This window comes from Podarcis liolepis (assembly GCF_965112155.1).
Source record: "Podarcis liolepis genome assembly, chromosome: 4".
NCBI classification, from domain to species: Eukaryota; Metazoa; Chordata; class Lepidosauria; order Squamata; family Lacertidae; genus Podarcis; species Podarcis liolepis.
The window spans coordinates 96,569,201-96,588,219 of record NC_139558.1 but is presented as its reverse complement, the minus strand read 5'-3'; the positions used below and the strand labels follow the sequence as shown (position 1 = coordinate 96,588,219).

General features: G+C 44.7%; 1 protein-coding gene across 2 annotated transcripts in view; it reads right to left on the bottom strand.

The window, feature by feature from the left end:
• Nucleotides 1–19,019, bottom strand: part of RSF1 (remodeling and spacing factor 1) — a 52,468-nt gene that overhangs the window by 16,347 nt on the left and 17,102 nt on the right. For both annotated transcript variants that reach the window (XM_083499239.1, XM_083499240.1), the window contains exons 3-14: nucleotides 18,259–18,351; nucleotides 17,448–17,653; nucleotides 15,657–15,808; nucleotides 13,270–14,966; nucleotides 9,916–10,119; nucleotides 8,408–8,512; nucleotides 7,025–7,104; nucleotides 6,592–6,646; nucleotides 5,799–5,908; nucleotides 2,558–2,625; nucleotides 1,771–1,978; nucleotides 19–248 (exon numbers count right to left, since the gene is read on the bottom strand). In XM_083499239.1, the coding sequence (XP_083355365.1) occupies nucleotides 19–248; nucleotides 1,771–1,978; nucleotides 2,558–2,625; nucleotides 5,799–5,908; nucleotides 6,592–6,646; nucleotides 7,025–7,104; nucleotides 8,408–8,512; nucleotides 9,916–10,119; nucleotides 13,270–14,966; nucleotides 15,657–15,808; nucleotides 17,448–17,653; nucleotides 18,259–18,351 (3,208 nt within the window). The remainder of the gene's footprint in view (nucleotides 1–18; nucleotides 249–1,770; nucleotides 1,979–2,557; nucleotides 2,626–5,798; nucleotides 5,909–6,591; nucleotides 6,647–7,024; nucleotides 7,105–8,407; nucleotides 8,513–9,915; nucleotides 10,120–13,269; nucleotides 14,967–15,656; nucleotides 15,809–17,447; nucleotides 17,654–18,258; nucleotides 18,352–19,019) is intronic.

Sequence of the window (19,019 nt, the reverse complement as noted above, 5' to 3'; positions counted from 1 at the left end):
TGAAAGAGTCCAACTTACCAGATTCGCCGCTTACGTTCTCCTCAGAGTCCTCATCTTCGTCTTCGTCCTCTTCGGAGTATCTTTTCTTGGCTGTTTTTCTCCGTAGCCGCCTGCTTTGCCTCATCGGCCTGGAGTGGTGCCGCCTGGGCCTGCGCTTTGAAAACTCTGCATCGCTGTCGTCGTTCGATGGTTGATCCTCTTCGCTTTCGTCTAAGTTCTCGTCCGAGACAACGAACTCATCCTGAGATCTAAGGGGGGCAGGGGAGAGAGATTAGCTGGAAAGATCTTCGAAACGATGCCAAAGGAATAAAGCCTGCTCGACTTTGAGGCCTGCATTTTAACTGAGAGACTGTAGACGTAAGAAAGGTTTAGCTAAGGTGGTTTTCATTGCTCCAGTGGAAAACGATTCAATCTCTCTGCTCAAATGGTTGTGCGTTCAAGCGACAGGCCCTTGAGGTCAGTTCAAAAATGCTATTTCTGATGCAGTAAGTCCTCACACAACTCTAACCTCAAAAATTCATCTGGGGCCTGGCCTGATTGAAAGTTTCTGTGCAAGAAGCTTGCACCTCACAGGCAGAGCTAACCCACCAGAAAAGCTTCTGACAGCATCCTTTAAAAGCCAGAGGTGGGGAACCTGTGGCCCTCCAAATGTTGTTGGACTACTAATCCCATTGTCCATGACCATCAGCTGTGCTGGCTGGGACTGATGGAAGTCTTAACAGCATCTTAAGATGCTGTTAAGGTTCCCCACCACCTGCATTTCACGGGACCGAAACAGTACAAACACACATTCTAGCTCCAGGTCCCAAAAGAGAGGGCCCAGATCTACCAGGTACTGCAGTGCTCCTGGCAGAGCTCCACTTCAGAATCCAGGTATGAGATGGCATATTTCCTACCATGCCATGTAAGAGGAACAGACTAGAGCATTTTCCTCCAACATTTTAATGTATTTTTTAATCTTTTGTTAGAAGCCAGATGGGCGGGGTAGAAAGAAAGAAAGAAAGAAAGAAAGAAAGAAAGAAAGAAAGAAAGAAAGAAAGAAAGAAAGAAAGAATAATAACAACTACCACTACTGTACTACTACCAGGGGCGTGATATACCTAACAAACGGTGTCAGCAGAAACCCTGCAAAAGGGTTTCTTGCTTGCACAATGGGGCTTTCCATTCTCTTCCCAAATTGGTTTGGTGGGTCAGGAGAACCCCTAGAAGGAGGGAATTGTTCCACTTGGCAAGCTGATATGCTTGTGCAGATGGAAGATTCATCACAGAGCGACACCCACCCTAGATTTCCAAAGGCAAAAGCAGGGCAAGCGTTCAAACCAGCGATCTTCCACCCCCAATTAGAAGCACAGGGAGGGTCGTTCCAAGTGGGAGTTCTGAGTATCAGTGTTTGGCAAGACTGCATCTCAAGAGTGCTTCTGGGATCCAAAGCTAAACATGTTTTACTGCCCCACACTTTCAATCTGAGGCTGGTACAGTGGTACCTCAGGTTACATACACTTCACGTTACAGACTCCGCTAACCCAGAAATAGTACCTCGGGTTAAGAACCTTGCTTCGGGATGAGAACAGAAATTGTGCAGTGGCAGGCCCCATTAGCTAAAGTGATGTTTCAGGTTAAGAATAGTTTCAGGTTAAGAACGGACCCCCGGAATGAATTAAGTATGTAACCAGAGGTACCACTGTAAGTGCTTAGCTCAAACTGAAATCTGCTGAAATAAGAACGCTCAACTTGGGACAGAGCACACCCGAAATTTGGAGCAGGCCTTACCCGTCACTGATTCTGAACTCATCCTCACTTTCTTCTTCATCCAGGTTGCTGTCGCTGTCCAGGTCGTTCAGTCGCCGCCGTTTCTTCCGGCGAACTGCAACAGCCCTCGGAGGTCGCTTGGTTTCCTTCCTTTCTTCCTCCAGGATGGTGGAAATATCCTTGCCACGATGCCCCGTGATGTTAGCCATGTCTTTCCCTCTTCCACCACCTACAGTCGGGAGACCAGGACCACGGTGACTGTGAATCCACTTATTCACTTGCTGCTACCATCAACCTTCCCTCCATAAAAAGCACCCAAACCAGGACTGAAAATTCCCATGTTTGCAGACAGATGAGGTGAGGGAGGATCATGTCTTATCTCCCCTGTGGAAAAGCTGAAAGCTTAAACAAGGCTGGGGATGCAAGAACGAGACATTTATTTATTTTACCTTCCCCCTCCAAGAACATACATGGGTCCCTCCACCACCACCTTTATCCACAACAACCCTGTGAGGAAGGTCAGGCTGAGTGATAGTGAATAGCACAAGCAACTAACTTAGCAGAGCAGGGATCTACATCCAAATAATCTTTGGACACATCCCGGCCAGCTGAGAAGTCTGACAAGAGGGAGAAAGATTTCTGTTCTTTGTAGCAGATGTGGTTTTCATGCATTTGCAGGAAGTGGCAGGAGAGCACCCAAGTCCCTCGGTATAAATTTAGTGCTTGCTGTACCAAAAACCAGGATTGCCATCCACTACTGAAGTCATCCATATGTTCCTCCCCGTTAACATTGTCCAATAAGACACACCTCCTCCGTCAGCCTCCTTTATGTCATCCTCTATGGCTTCGTCAATGGCTTCGTCAAACTCATCAAACCTAGAGAAGACAAAACGTGCTGATGTCAGAGCGGGGTTCAATTATATTTTCAGGAATAAACTGGCAGGTCTGTAGTAACTGAAGAGTCCAGATATGTGAGGGGGAAAGGAGATCAATTTGTACGTGTCTCACTCTCTTGGAGAGGCTGCCCACAGAACGGACAAATAAATCCCTAATTAAAGTTCTTAGACTTCCTTCAAACACTCAACCCTACATATTTAAGATAGAGTAAGAGAGAGAGAGAGAGAGAGAGAGAGAGAGAGAGAGAGAGATACCCTGTAGTGGTCCTTCCTGAAATTAAATATCAGGCTCCAAATGTCTGAACAGTTTATAATGCACACAAGCATTCTGACCTTCTTCATAGAAAGTTAAGGGTAACACCGGGAACTCTTGTTTTCCTCTTAACTTTGCATGACAGTTTTTGTAAGTGGTTTTATGCAAAATTAGCTGAAATCTTACTACATAGATAAACCAAGATGTTCCCTATACCATTTGCAAAAGGAAAACCAGCTGTCACTGCTTTTCGGATGCTGCAGCAGCAATCTGAAGTCTCTAAAGCAATGCAAAAATGGGAGGGGGATTATAGTTGAGAGGGGTGGAGGGAAAGATCAAGGGTCTTGCAAGTTTTATAGCTCAATCTTCTTCACTTAGAAGCAGCCGAAACCAACTAGGCAGGAGCACAAAGGCAGAAGCTGCAAAGGCAGGGCATTTCACAGTCCTGCTGTTGAGCATAATACATTTCGAGTGCAATTTCTACTGACGAGCGATGACCCGCTCAAACTGCTATGCTTGCAGAACGGCTTAATCCCCCTGGAGGACAGTCGGATAACCTGGGGCGAGGGAGGGGGGATTCTGCTGGGTCATCAGTTTGCCTCATCTGTCAGGGATGTGACAATTCCATCTAGGAAGCCTAGAGTACAGCCTGCCTCCTTCTTACTAACCACACGAGGTGGGGCTTTCTAGCTCAATGCGGTGTCTGGAGTTAATGACGGTCCCGTGTAGCATCACAGAAACAGTCTGGGTTTGCACTGAATTGGATTTGATGTGTGAGGCACTGGCATACACATCACCAGTATGATGTTTGCATGTGCTCTTAAGACGCAATTATTAAAGCAGCCCAGGAGATTGAGAGGCACATCGCAGTATCATGCAGTTGGGCCAGATTTTTATCGATTGTAGACAACAGCCACTGCAACGGTGCATACAAATGTATGAGAGGAAACCCCACGGCTCCCTTTTTAATGAAAGGCAGCCTAAGGAGCCAGTGATTCTGCGTGAAAGAGAAGCAGGGCAAGCACACTTAACCCTTTTGCCAATGACGGCTTTTTACAATCAGAGCTGCACCCACAAGCACCCTTCACCCCACCCAGGGTTCTAGATGGTGCAACTTATGAGGGTGAGCACTGTGCCTCCGCTGCTGGGAATCACGGCCCCAGGAACCTGTTTTTTAATATCATAAGACGACCCCTCAGGATGCAACCAAAGGCTCATCTAGTCTGGCCTATAGCTCATCTAGCTCATCTAGGATCTAGATGCCTATGGGGCGCCAACAAGGAGGACATGAGCCCAAAAGCACTCTCCCCACTTGTGATTCCCAGCATGCTGTCTACAACATAGAAATAGCACACAAGCACACTCTCTCAAGGCAAATCTAAAAAAATGTAGTATAAACATCAACAACTGGGAAACGCTGGCCTGCGAGCACTCCAGTTGGAGAACAGGACTTTGGGCTTTGAAGACACTTGAACTCAGGACGCAAGGGAGAAACGGACGAAGAGGAAGCCACACTTGGCACATCCACACCGTGATCAACTCCCGCTCGGAAACCAATGTCCCCACTGTGGAAGGACGTGTGGATCCAGAACTGGCCTCCACAGTCACTTACGGACTCACTGTTAAAACCATGTTTATGGACGACAATCTTACTCGGCTACAAGTAATCGCCAAAGAAGAAGTACACATGCCAACATGGCCAGTAGCCACTGACAGCCTTGCCCTCCATGATTTTGTCCACCCTCCATTTAAAGCCTTCCAAGTTGGTTGCCCACCACCAATCCTGTAGAAGAGAACTAAGCCATTATTGAAGAGACAACCCTGGTGCTTTGTTCTGTGTTTTGGCATGTAATGTACAGCCAGTCAACGTAAGAGGAAATTTAAATGCGCACTTGCTATGTTGCTGCTGTGGCTGTTGACGTCATGATCATTATTTTTAAAAAAACAGTTTAATTGAACGAAATAAAATAAAAATATAAGGTATACTATAAAAGGGACATGGGTGGTGCTGTGGGTTAAACCACAGAGCCTAGGACTTGCCAATCTCCTGCCAACCTAGCAGTTCGAAAGCACATCAAAGTGCAAGTAGATAAATAGGTACCGCTTCGGTGGGAAGGTAAACGGTGTTTCCGTGCGCTGCTCTGGTTCGCCAGAAGTGGCTTAGTCATGCTGGCCACATGACCCAGAAACTGTACACTGGCTCCCTCAGCCAATAAAGAGAGATGAGCGTCGCAACCCCAGAGTCGGTCACGAATGGACCTAATGGTCAGGGGTCCCTTTACCTTTATACTATCAAAACTGGGCCTAAAAATAGCTTAGGATCTACACAATCAGTTTCCTCCTAGAGCACCTGGATCTGGTCTGCAACTGGTCTGCCCAAGAAGGAAAGATTGGCAACTGGGTGGTTAGTTACTTAAGATTTTCAGAATCCAGGGAGGGTTTCTTGAGGAGTGGTTTTACCACTGCTTCCCTCAAGCAGGCATGGACCCTTCTCACAAGGAGGCATTGACCACCTTCCTGGCCCAGCCAGCTGTCCCCTCCCTGCTCGTTTTTATCAGCCAAGAGGGTCCAGGTGGTTGTCCTGACCGATCCAAGCACTTTGTCTACATCCTCAAACCTTACTAGTTGAAACTCATCCAACGCAACAGGATTAAGACAGTGCTCTAGACACCCCTTGAGAGTCATCTGCTGTAATAGCAGAGTCAAGATCCCAGTGGGTGCAAGCAATTTTGCCCTCAAAACGCATTGGCTCCAAAAACCCTTTCTCCATTGCTCAGACAGCCCTCCCTCCTCCTCCTCCTCCTCCTCCTCCTCCTCCTCTTTTGCATGTTTCCACTGTGAACTGGAAACACAGCTTCTTTTATTACATCCATTCAAAAAGGAGCAAAGCAGTTGCTTGCCTATAGCTGATGCACTTCCGTTGCCTAGTCGACCGCCTTTCAAGCAGCTTCGCCTTTGATTTTTTGGAATCTTTCTTCTTTTCATCGACAACTTCAGGTATTTCAGGCTCCTGGTTGAAAAGCAGACAATCATTAAGCACAGAAATAGCTGCAGCCAATCATACGAGGCTGTACAAACGCAGCATTAATTTGTCGCCTTTTCCATGAGAAACAATCTGCTGCACAAACAGCCACACAGTTCCTTTTGTTCAGGGTCCCTAGGGTTGTTTCCAACGAAGTTCTACTCTGAGAGGATTAATAAACACATGTCAGCCATGTTCATTAACTTCAATGAGTCAACTCAGAATAACACCAGCATTGGCTACAACCCGTAGCAATTATTGAACCATGCATACCTCCGAAGTTTTCAAATGACAGGATGGGATTGATCTAACAGTACGTGCCAAGATGGAGATTCAAACAATGGCAAGTTTCTAGACCACATGGCTGTAATATGCATGTGTCACAGGCAGTAGGGAAGGAAGACACAGGGAGTGACTGGGTTTCTAATGGTCAGGGATCCATGGTTTAGTGCCCTGCATAGCTCCTTGACTCTTATCAGCAGCAGGAGCTGAATTTATCAGGCAAAATGAGCAGATGCATGCAAATTTGCTTGATTAAGGCAATCTATGGTTATTGCACACTCAGCTTTTCTTAAGGCAGAATTTTTAGTGTTTACAGCGCAAAGAACACACAGGTCTGACTCTATGCCAAAAGAAAGAAAAGGAGATATCAAGGGGTTCATTTCACTTACTCGTGGAGGAATGATATTCTCAATACTAATGCCCACATACACAAGGCGCTCTTTCCTTAGGGAGAAAAAACAAAACAAAAAGCTGACATTTCTTCACAGCAACTGCTTAAATTTGTCCTATACCGTATTTCACCTGCTTGCATTCATGCCAGACCTTTACCTAGCTGCACCCACAGCCAGCTCTAAACTAGAATTTGCAGTCATGGTCATAAGTGGTTTTGCATGCTGACGTGTTACTAAACCTGGTTAATAAAAATACCAGAACGTGATGGCTACTGGGGATTGTACTGGCTGAGGCTGATGGGGGCACTGTAGTCAAGCTAGAGGGTACGAGGTTGTGGAAGGCTAGAGTAAAGTACTGACTCACTCGCTGTGTGTGATTTGTTATGTGGGGTTACAGGGGTTGCTAAGCCATTGGTCAGTCTTTCGATACCTTCGTTCTGCACGCTCTTTCTTTTTCAAGACAACATCCAGGTCCTGCAGTTGTTCTTCCAGCTTCTCACAGAGCAATTTCTATGGGAATAAACAAAAAACAAAGCGTTACCCTGCTCCACAAACATCTCCATGCAGCTGATTTCTTAACAGGCCCCTTCCCAAGCATTCCATGTCGGTGTGAAAGCCGTCAACGCCAGCGAGTACCTAACAGTGGTCCAAACATCAGGCGGTAAGAGAAGGATTTCCAGACAGAATAAGGAAAAGCAAGTTACTTTGGAAACGGTGGGTGACAATCTCAAGACTACATTTCAAGCTTTCCACTGAATGGAGTTCAAATTTATTCCTAAATCTGCTCTTGCAGTTGAAGCACACAGAAATGCCAACTAGTCCATGGGCAAGGCAAAGTAGACAGGCAGAACCAAACAATTCACAATACATGGATGAGAATGTCACTAAGTCCCAGGAGATTGGGGTATTTTTTTGGGTGGAGGTGGTGGAAGAGGCCTGCGTCAAGGGGACTGGCTCAACCTGAACTATACTGCAACTTACCTGCTAATGCTTAACAATATATAGGCTTTAATTCATCTTCCCCTTCTCCCAAAACATTTTCAGCAGAGCAAATTCCTCATACTCTTAACTATGATAAAGTGTTTTCAGCAACAATGGCCTTTAAACCAGACTGGACCTTGGGTTTAGAAGGGAATTAAGTATATCTTGAGCAACGATCAATGCTTCTGTGGAGGAAACTTGCACTCCAGAATGGAGGGGTGCTGAGAAAATGCCAGCAATTTCCCCCCATTTGCTTCACGATGAGTAAGCAATCGGGAATATTACATCTGCACAGGGCCTATATGATGTGAAAATGGCAAATGCCATACAAAAAGAGACAAATGTAGGTATAGTACAGAAAACTTTAAGTCCCTTATAAATGTTGAATTGTGTATACAGAAGAAACACATGCATTGTTTTTTGTGCAAATGCTAGAATACCCAAACCCCAAACAGTACTAGGAGAATATATAGCTGAGCATAATAGAAACGTTAAAAGGAATTGTGGAAAATAAGAATGATGCTACCTCAAGTATATTATCAGATGATGGAAACAAATGACTGCAAACAGATATTTTTATGGTGCAATTTGTTTGCAGTGCACTGAATGCTATTCTCATGGGATTATGTAATATACCCTTGTTACACATTCACACCCACCTATTACCACACCTTACAGTTCTTGTTACAATAATGGGTACCAAAGGCAAAGTGAACAGTCCCAAAAGGAATGGAGGGAACAATGGAAGGCTCCTTTCCATAGCCACACCATAACTCAGGATTTGTATGCGAGGAAGCACAAAACAAAGAAAGGCAAAGAAGACAAAGCCTACGTGTTGGCAAGGTGGGCAGAACCATTCTCCATCAGGAATGATCATCAGTGGGGGTCGAAGGCAGGCCGTATGGTAGCCGCTGTCACAAGAGTCGCACAAGAGAATCTGTGAAAATGAACCAAGGAGTCAGTCGGACCTTGCACTTGCACTGTGAAGCACATCAAGGTGCACCTTGCTTTCCTATGTTTGCATAAATCAGCCTTCACCAACCGGTGCAAGTCCAGACGTTGTGGACTACAACCCCCATCAGTTCCAGCCAGCATGGCCATTGGTCAGGGATGATGTGAGCTGTTGTCCGACGGTATTCGGAGGGGGGCCAGGTTGAGGAAGGCTGGCATAAATATTCTGAAATTGAAGTGGCCAATAGATCCATAAGCAGATAAACTGTTGCTTTTGCAGGAAAGCCCAGGGGCAATATTCATTAAACTCTTTTAAGTCCCACTGACTTCAATGGAAGGTATTAATTCTCTCACTGACATGGGATAGGATTTTAAAGGGGTTAACCAGGTCAGGCTCCAGGTATATTAACATTCCTAGATTAAACCTGAATTCGCTGTTGTCATAAAGTAGAGGCAAAAACATGCTCCGTCTCTTCTCTTCTGGTGCAGCTGTAGACTCAAATGGGAAGATGTTATTCTCTTTAAACACAATATGGGCAATTCTTAAGGGAACTGACTATGTCAGGACTACACTGCAACACAGCCTATTTTGATATGAAGACATTCCAGTTCATAAATGTGTATGATCCTCAGAGAGGAGAATTTTTCTGTTAAATCCTACTAGGGAGTGAAGATAGAAAAGACCAAATGGGCCTTTGGCTGTCACTGTTTCTCTAAACAGCCCTGTGGTTTTGCAAGGATTGCAAGGTTTCTGTTGAGTACCCAGCCTTCCCACCAAACTACAGATTGCAAGTGTTCCTGGGACAAAAGCCACCGCCATTAAACCAACTGATTTTTGCAGCAAAGCTGTGATCCCAAATGCAACTACTACATGGAGTGCCACTGTGATTGGAATTTTGATCTCATCCACAGAAAAGGAACAATGCAAGCAGAGTGATTTTTTAAAGAACACACATACATGCACAAGAATAATTTAAGGTACCTATTTTTTGTCAGTGTTATTGCCCCATATTTATGTAACACGTAATAGTTTAGAATCCACTCCCAGGTCTGAACTTCCAAATGCACAACATGACTTAGAATCGCTTGTCTACTTTCGTTTCCCATCTTCGAAGAACCCCACCACTTAAATTCATTCTGACTTCAAGGTGCAACAGCCTGCAGGGGTGCCTGGTCAATTCAGACATCACACTAAAACATGATTTGCACACCCAAACCCGCTTTACTGGCGAAACACAAACCATGCATTGCCAATTCAGACAACATGCCAAGTCTATAAACTTCCTTTAGCCATAGGTTTGGTATGATGTCTGAACTGAGCCAGTGTATCTGCAGAATGCTTAAGAATGGCTTTTCTAAGTTTCACTGCTCTTGAAGACAAGAACCTACTAGCTCTGGGTGATTGGGGAGGCCGCATTTCTTGCACGGCTCATCGTCATCAGCAGGCGCAGGTTCTTCCTCTTCCTCCTCCTCTTCCTCCGGATCCTCAGAGTCTTCTTCACTCTCTGAATCATCGCTCTCATCATTGCTCGAATATCTCCACCTCCCACGAGTTCGAGTACCAGCCCACCGAACTTTGCTTCGCTGTGAGGCCTAGAAACCCAGTGACAAGGGAAACCTCATTGCCTCGGCACCTTGTTACAGTTCCATGCTGAATCATACATTCCCCCAGTTTACATTGCATCAAATAAAAAACAGCCATGCGCAGATTATACAATGCCTTCTGGACATGACAACAGTTGTACTGGGATTCAATGCTAAATGGTTTAGCAGTATGAGAACAAGCCGCAGGGAGCCTCAGGTTCAAACTCCCCCCTCTCCGCCAGTGCAGCTGCAAGGAAACTGTTGCTTCTATTTTAGATTAGTCACTGTTTACCATGCTCCCATAACCCTAAATTGTGCTTGATCTTAACTATATTCTTTTTTTTAAAGAAACAAACCATTGTTAAGATTAACCACAGTTAAGATCAAGGGTCAGCAACCTAAGGCCCATGGGCCAAAAGCGGCCCCCGGAGGTCGTTTGACCAGCCCATTGAGCCACCCCCGAACCGAGGTGTCCACTCTCGCGCTGCGCTAAACCGGCACATCTGCGCAGACGCAGACACCGAAAATCATGTGCGTGATCGGGCCCACGGAGGGATCTCCGTGGTACCAATCCGGCCCAGGCAAGATAAACCTTGCTGACCCCTGGTTAAGATTATCCAATTTGTCTAGATTTAGATGTCACAGCAAGCTGCATTTAATCTAAAATTGTAGGGAAAGCTTCTAAACTTCTCCGTAAGCCCATACCGGAGGACAAAGAGGAGCACATGAGTCCAAGGCTCACCAACACTTGTTGTCATAATGTCAATCAATGATTTAGTGTTATTTCTGAACAAGGCCAATATCACTCTTTAAAAAACAAAACAAAAAACAAGCAAAGCAACTCATTTATTTCCTTCCCTTCTGAAGTTACACTACTTTATACCAGCACCCATCATCTGTTCCACACACAAATGAGCTACAATCTGATCATAGGGCCTGCTGCTGCAAATTAGAATCTAATGATACAAGCACTGTGTTTGAAGAGAAAGAGAACAAGTTCTGTCCTTGCATATGAAATCTTTCTTTTTCAGTCTGGCCTTCAAACAAGGGAAAACCTTCCCTCAGGATTGATGCAGCTGATGAGACCAAACTGGGAATTCCCTCAGGATTGATGCAGCTGATGAGACCAAACTGTGGAGACAGGAGAAAGACTTGGCTTTCACAATGAGAGATACCTCAGATTTAGATGGAGGCTGGGCTCTCTTCTGAAAACAATTTTGCACCTTGTGGGCAGATTGCTCACACAGGACTGGACCACTAAATTGTGCAAAGCAAGGACAGTATCTCTCTGGCACAATCCTAAAACCACACATAGGGAAACATCAAAGTAGAAAGCAGTACCTCTGTCTGACTCTTTTCTTTCAAATCAAATGGGGATAATGAGGCAAATGAGGGCACCGCCACCAGGAATCTACTGAGAGTGCCCAGTCAGAGGACATGTAACCCAACCAAGTCTTAGCTGAAGGAGGAGGAAGACACTGCCTGTCTCAAAATCTTCCTCTTTCCCTGAATCAATTTATAATGAACTCAAAAAAATATTTAGATATACTTTCCCCAAAAGACCGGAAGCGTGTCTATTAGGCTTAATAGGAACAGAAATTAAAATAGAAGATCAAAATTTGTTCATGTATGCTACAGCTGCCGCGAGGACCCTTCTGGCCCAAAGATGGAAAGTACAAGATATACCAACTATTCAGGAGTGGCAGGCGAAGTTGACAGAATATGCAGAACTTGCCAAACTGTCAGGGAGGATCCGGGACCAGGGAGATCAAAGATACCAAAATAACTGGAGTAAATTTATTGAATATTTAAAGAAGAATTGTAAAGAGGTCAAGACACTAGCAGGATTGACATAATACCTCCAATGTATAATAGTACTAATATGAGAATGATGTGCGTGATGGAAAGAGGATAAATATACCAGTTGTGGGGAGGGAGGGGGGTCGCGACTCGGCAGAGTCAAAGGGAATGTATGGTGCTATTACAATTTGTTGGAAAAGAATATGTAAGGAAAACAATAAAAATTCACTTGGGGAAAAAAAATCTTCCTCCTTCCCTGAAGCCTGCAGCCCTCACCAGGTGTTCCCCACTCACAGTAAACCACTGGAATCATGATGAATTTTACTTTCTTGGCCATAGATTTTGACCTTGTGATGACATAGCAACCAGAACATTATTCTTGCCATTCTCAAACAGAAGTGCTCCTTCCAGTTGTCTTACTGGCATCCCTGATGACTCTTGTATTAACTCTGCAACTTCCTATTCCATTTCTTTCACACACAAAAATATATTCTAGACTCATTTTCTGTACCGTTTCCAGGTATCATCAAACATGGGACTCTCAACTACTCCAACTTTGCAGAAGGGCAAACATTTCCCATGCAATAATCACTGTAACTAAATGCACACCATATAGCCAGTGTAGAAAACACTAGCTAGTAATAACTGCTAAGGCACGAGATATCGTTTTAGCCTACCAAAAACTTTTCAACTGATTTACTGAATCGATTAAACATCTAAATGCTGCAGCCTTACATCAAGCTTTCTTCCATTCACCAATAGTTTTTGCTACATCAGTGTAACATAACGTAAAGTTTCCTGCATCATTTTATTTTTTGCAAAGCTATTGAACTATCTACACCCTACTTCTGAGCCAGCTAGTAACTGTGTGGATCACATGATCACACTTTCTCTGCAGCCATCATTTTTCAGGAGACAAATGCTCACACAATTGGGACTCCCGCTTCCTCTCCTCTTGTGTGCCCCCAAAAATCTACTCCAGAGAATCCTTCAAATCTCTGGTGCAGATTTTGAGGTTGCGCAGGGGAGAAGAGAAAAGGGAACAGTTCCACTGCTTTAGTGGGACCCTGTCAGGCAAGCAGAAGCTCTCTATACTGTGTTCTATCACTCCTGCTTCCAGGCATAATGCCTTGTGCTAAAAACGTCAAAACAGAGTAAAAATTAGAATACTGGGTACAGAGCAAAGTCTGCCAACTGAGCAAAACTGTTCCAAAACTGTAAGATTAGTATAATGGGGTTGGGGTGGGGGTGGATGGGTAGAAACCAATGTCTTAGCATAGGTTTGGGTTTCTAAACAACATTAGTGGCCAGCAAAATTCAGAAGACTCAAGGCGCACAGCTCTCATGTGAATATTTTACCTTGCTAGCCTTAGAATTTATTTCCTTCTCTTGCTTTTTTGAGTCCTCTTTCTTCTCCGGCTTTTGCACCGCAGCTGGTTTTTCTTCCTCCTCCTCACTCCGTTTTTTCTCGGGCTTCTGATCTCGGGTCTCCGCTATTTTGGGAGTGGGCTTAGATATCCGGGGAGACCTCCTTAAAATGCGACCGACACCAACAGCCGCCTCCTCCTCCTTTTCAGAGGCTGCATTCTGAGTCTTGGGTTGAGGGTCGGTTTTCTTTCTACTTGAGATCCTGATTGTGAGCTTGATCCCATCTTTCTGCCTCTCGGAGGTGATTTCCCTATTCTCCGTTAGAGAACCTTCGTCTTCAGAAATCAGCTTGTATTTACACTTGCTTTTCACAGGCTCTTTTTTAGCCTCAGGAGGTTCCTCGGCAGAACTTTGGGCATTGCCTAATTTGGGCGTTTCTTTCCCTTCAGCTTCAGAGTCCTTCTGCGGCTTAGAATCCTGCCCTGCCTGGACTTTGCATTTATCAGGAAGTGTGCTTTTAGAGACAGATTCCTCCTTCTCAGCAACTGATTTCTCCGAGGGAAGGGCTGGAGCAGGCGGTGGAGTCACAGCCGCTCTTAGCAACTCTGCCTTCTCCCCGGCTTGACCCTTACTTTTCAGATCCTCTTCAACTGCTGGAGTAACCTGCTCCTTTGGGGAAGATGCAGTTAAGGATTTATCTGGACATTCCTTGGGAGGTGCCAGGCCATCTTTTGCTTTCACAGGTTCCACTGACTTCTTGAGACAATCATCCGTTTTTGAAGGTGCTTCTACGACAGACTCTGAAGTCTTACTGTCAAGCAAGTTTTCTTTTCCTTTCGGGCTGGTCTCCTCCTTTAAAGGCACTTTCTGAGAAGAAACCTCAGCTACCACACTAGCTACCTCCTTCCCTGTATGCAAAATATTTCTTTCGACATCAGCTGTTCTTACTATTGTGCTAACGGTCTCTAGTATTTTCTCGCCGCTTACACCATTTTCCTCCTTAGGCAGGCTGGAGTTGTCTTCCTTTGTGCCTGGGGAACGTTCCAGCTTGTTATTTGGCATGATTTTCTCGCTACTAACCTCCCCATTAACAAGACATTTCCCATCGGTAATTGTAGGGACTCTCTTAAACGTCTCTTCCTCTTGTTTCCCTTCCTCCTTCAAGACATCCTTCGTTGGGGTAATACATTTTCGCAAGGGCCCTTTTAAGGGACTGTCATAATCATCAGTCAGCTTAATCTCTCGCTTTTTCAGTGGAATCTTTGCCTGCTGGTCATTTTTTAGTTTCTCGCTTTCTTCCACACTTCGCTCCACCACTTCCTGGGGAGCTTTGACATTGACACAGAACTCTATCCTCTCGGGCTCGTGAACAGTTGCCTCTGCATTGCTATTTACATCTTTCAAGTCTTTTGGCTCTAGCTTATTTTCCTTCACCTCCACTTTAACGGGCTTAACGTTTTCTTTAAAAGAGTCCCTTTCTTCTTTGGTAATCTGCATTTCCCCATTGTTTTCCAAAGGTTTGTCTAACTTCACTATAACTGGCAGCTTTATGATTTCTCTCTCTTGCACTTTTTCTAATTTTATCTTGTTTTCCTCTTCCGAAACAGCTGGAGGTGGAAGGCTTTCCAGCTGTTTTGGCAGCTCCTCTTTTATCTCTTCTTTTTCTTCTTTGACCTTCAAGTCACTTTCTGTTTCATTTAAAAGAAAAAAAGAGCAAAGTAAAGCAATGTTACAATCATCGTAAGCCAAATGATTCTCCCCACCCTCAGTACTACACAACGTTTGAAGCATTTAGTTTTTCCAGGCACTGAACACATGAATGCTAAATATCAGCTCGTGTCGAAACAAAAATGGCTCCAATGGTACTTTACTCTGAGTGAACGTTTCGGTACAGCAAAAAATCACTGGGCAAATCTATGTAACAAATATATGCTGGTTTCATTCCAACTGAACTGTCCTGGCTGTCCCCTAAAGGAAACCCTGAAACTACAGCTTTGTGCTATTCTGAGAAATTTCCATTACTAGCTCACTCCCCCTGTATGGATTACAATTCTCAAGGCCCTCCAGGAAGAGTGAATGATTGCTTTACTATTTGAAGTCTGCAGAAGAGAGCTAGGAAGGGCCAAAAGGCATTGAAGTCCAATGGTGGCACCTCCTTTGAGGAATGCTTTCCCCAGAGAGGCTTGCCTGGTACCCATCCTAATGTCACTTTAATAGCAGCGATGCTTAAAAAAAAATCTTCTCAAGCTTTTTGTAGGTTAAATGGCTTCCAATTTTGAATCACACCCACATTTGGAGTGCATAAATCCCTCAAAATAGCCAACACTGAGAAGGATTAATGCAAAATATCCCTTGCAAGGTAAGAATAGCAGCAAAACCTTGGGTTGACGTTTCTTCGCCCTTTTTGGCCTCTTCACCTTCAATACTAGGGCTCTCCCGTGACGCATTATCCTGCTGCTGTTTTTTTAATAGTTCAGGATCAATTTGTGCTTTGAGGAGTTCCAGAGTTTCAGCCAGCTCATTTCGGCTTCTGGATAAACAAAAAACAAAAAACGCATCAAGCCCCATAACCTTGCCAGCCTTGTGTAATACCCCACACTTGTGCAAACCAGGCTGCACGCATTCTGCTTTGCCAGCACCAGCAGGAAAATGAAGAGTAAGTAAACGGTAAAGGACTATGTCTGGAAAACCATGGGTGCAGTCCCCACAACTGCCCCTTCCCCCTAAGGAATTTCACAGACACCTATCACTGCTATAGGGAACCACTTGGCACTTTCGTACTCTCAGCAGTCAGTACACCAGTTCCCACCCTCCTCTCACACCTACCTGCAAGCATAGCAGAACCAAGGAATAGCCACACATAGCAAGCCTGGAACAAAAGGAACATAGGCATACAAAAAGGAGCAATGGCCAGCACTGCAGCACATATTCACCACAGCCCATATTCAGGGCCAGATCTCCAGACCTGAGAATAGTCTGCTAGATCAGGCCAAAGGCCCACTTAGCTAGTCCAGCATCCTGTTCTCACAGTGGCTAACCAGATGCCTGCGGGAAACCAGGGAGCAGATCAAGAGCACAAGAGCACAAGAGCCCTCTAGTAGTTTCCAGCAACTTGTATTAGGAAGCATTAATGCCTGTGGAAGTAGAGCGTAGCCATCTTGGCTGGCAGCCGTCAATTTCCTAATCCTTTTTTTAAAGTCTCCCAAGTTGCTGGCCATCGCTGCCTCCTGGGGGAGCAGTTCCATGCTGCGTGAATAAGTATTTTATCTGTCCTAACGTTCATCTTCAGTGGGTGCCCATGAGTTCCAATGTTATTAGAGAGCTCTAATGTTATGTTATGCCATGCATAATTTTATAAACTTCTATAATGTTACATAAGGGACGCGGATGGCGCTGTGGGTTAAACCACAGAGCCTAGGGCTTGCTGATCAGAAGGTTGGCGGTTCAAATCCCAGTGACGGGGTGAGCTGCCATTGCTCGGTCCCTGCTCCTGCCAACCTAGCAGTTCGAAAGCATGAAGTGCAAGTAGATAAATAGGTACCACTCTGGCGGGAAGGTAAACGGCGTTTCCATGCGCTGCTCTGGTTCGCCAGAAGTGGCTTAGTCATGCTGGCCACATGACCTGGAAGCTGTATGCCAGCTCCCTCGGCCAATAAAGTGAGATGAGTGCCGCAACCCCAGAGTCGGCCACAACTGGACCTAACAGGGGTCCCTTTACCTTTACCTTTATAATGTAACATCTTACTCGCCTCTTCTCCCCCCTTTTTATTAATTAAAACAAGTCATAGCAATATATTTCAAACAGAACATTTAAAAAAATCATACAACTCTGTCCGCTGCCAAAATGTTATAATATGATCACAATCAGCTCCAGCTTTTTCCTCTAAACTAAAAGTCCCAAGTACTGCAACTTTTCTTCATAGGGAAATTGCTCCAATCTCTTGGATCATTTTGGTGGCCCTTTTCTGAACCACCACTTTGTAAGTGTTTGGCTTTGTTTCAGGTGCAGCACTAAACCATCGCAAAGATGTACATGTAGCTGTAAATATTTCCTTATGCACAGTGAGTCAGAGAGAACATTTAAAAAATCCTATCCAATAAATGAACCTGAGAGAGGCATTTCTTCTAAAGTCTAAAGTCTGGAAAACCGAGGGTAAAAAGAACAATACCTGACAATGCACTTCCACGAAGACCCATCTTGATCATCTTGCTCTTCAACATACACCCTAACATTATGATCTTGATCCAGCTGGTACCAGTAGGTCAGCCCATCTTTGTCTCTGCCAATCGGCTGAAGGCGCATAGCATCTGCATCTTCCTCATTAATGATATTCTTAAATTTGAGATTGTCATCAAACTGGCACTCACAAAGGTACTAAAGAAAGCGGGGGGGGGGGGGGGAGAGAGAGAAAGAGCACATCAAACTAATGTTGGAAACACCAAAGGAACACTCTCTGCTGATGCACCAGCAAGAGACTAATTTGCAAAAACAGTACTTGAAGGGCTTGATTTAAGAAATTGTTGGGGAGGAGCCATAGCTCAGATGGCAGGGCCCATGATCTGTATTAAGAAGGACTCAGATTTAATCTCTAGCATTGCTATAAATGAGAGAGGGCTGGGAAAGGCTTGTGCTTGAGACTTTGGAGACCTGCTACGAAGTAGGTACTGAAGCAAGCAGTCTTCAGTGGTTCCGCCTCACCATCTCTTTTTAAAAGGTACATTTTGAATCCCCCACTGCATTTTCTATAGGTCTGGAGTAGCGTATAAAGGTAGCTTTTTAAATGAATGACACTCACCCACCATGTAGCCATGGTTTGGAGTTAGGTCAACCCAGAAACAGTGCAGGAAATTGGAAAATGCAAAGGAATTGGGAAGGTGGAGGATGCATAAGCCCATGATAAACTCATAATGCTATAAATGGTGTTTGGAGGATAATCAGGTATTCCAGAAAACTATCACGTGAGTTGAAGACAATAGTACCTTCAATATTCCCAACTTGCATTCCATGCTCATTTCAAAGTATCCTTTTTTCTCCATTTCCCATGCCCAGGTGCTGTTGAATTCTTGACACATCTGAAAAGAAAATGGTTTAAATTAAGTACGAAGTGATCTCCCATCATGGCACCCATACTCAATGAAGTGTTACCTAAAGTTTCAGTTTTTGTAGGAATAAAACAGGAACTGGAAAAAGCAGAGGGATGTGGATTGCTGTTAAACTAACAAAATGGGGACCTAGGATGGGTATTTATTTATTTATTTGTTTGTTTGTTTGTTTAGCTGACTTATAGTCTGCCTTTTGAGAACACGCACTACAAAGCAGTTCACAACATATATAAAAATGCAAATTCAAACACAAAAACCACTTTCGAATCCATTCAGAAACAACACTACAATCTAAGCGCCAGTACAGAGATGAAACAGAAACAATAAAATTCAGCTGGATACAGACAGCAAGAGCCCTATTAATCAGAGGAAATATCAGTCATGGAATCATAGTACTGTAAACTGGAAGGGACCCCAAGGCTCACCGAGTCCAACCCGCTGCAATGCCGGAATCACAACTAAAGAATCCCTGACAGATGGTCATCCAACCTGTGCTTAGTCCCATTTAAAGGATGTGATGGATGAGACCTGCCAACCTTAGAAAGAACTGACTACCATAATTGCGGGGCCGCCACCAAGAAGACCCTATTAGAGGTTCCCACCTGCCTGCTAGGCTTTACCACCAGGCACTGGCAGGG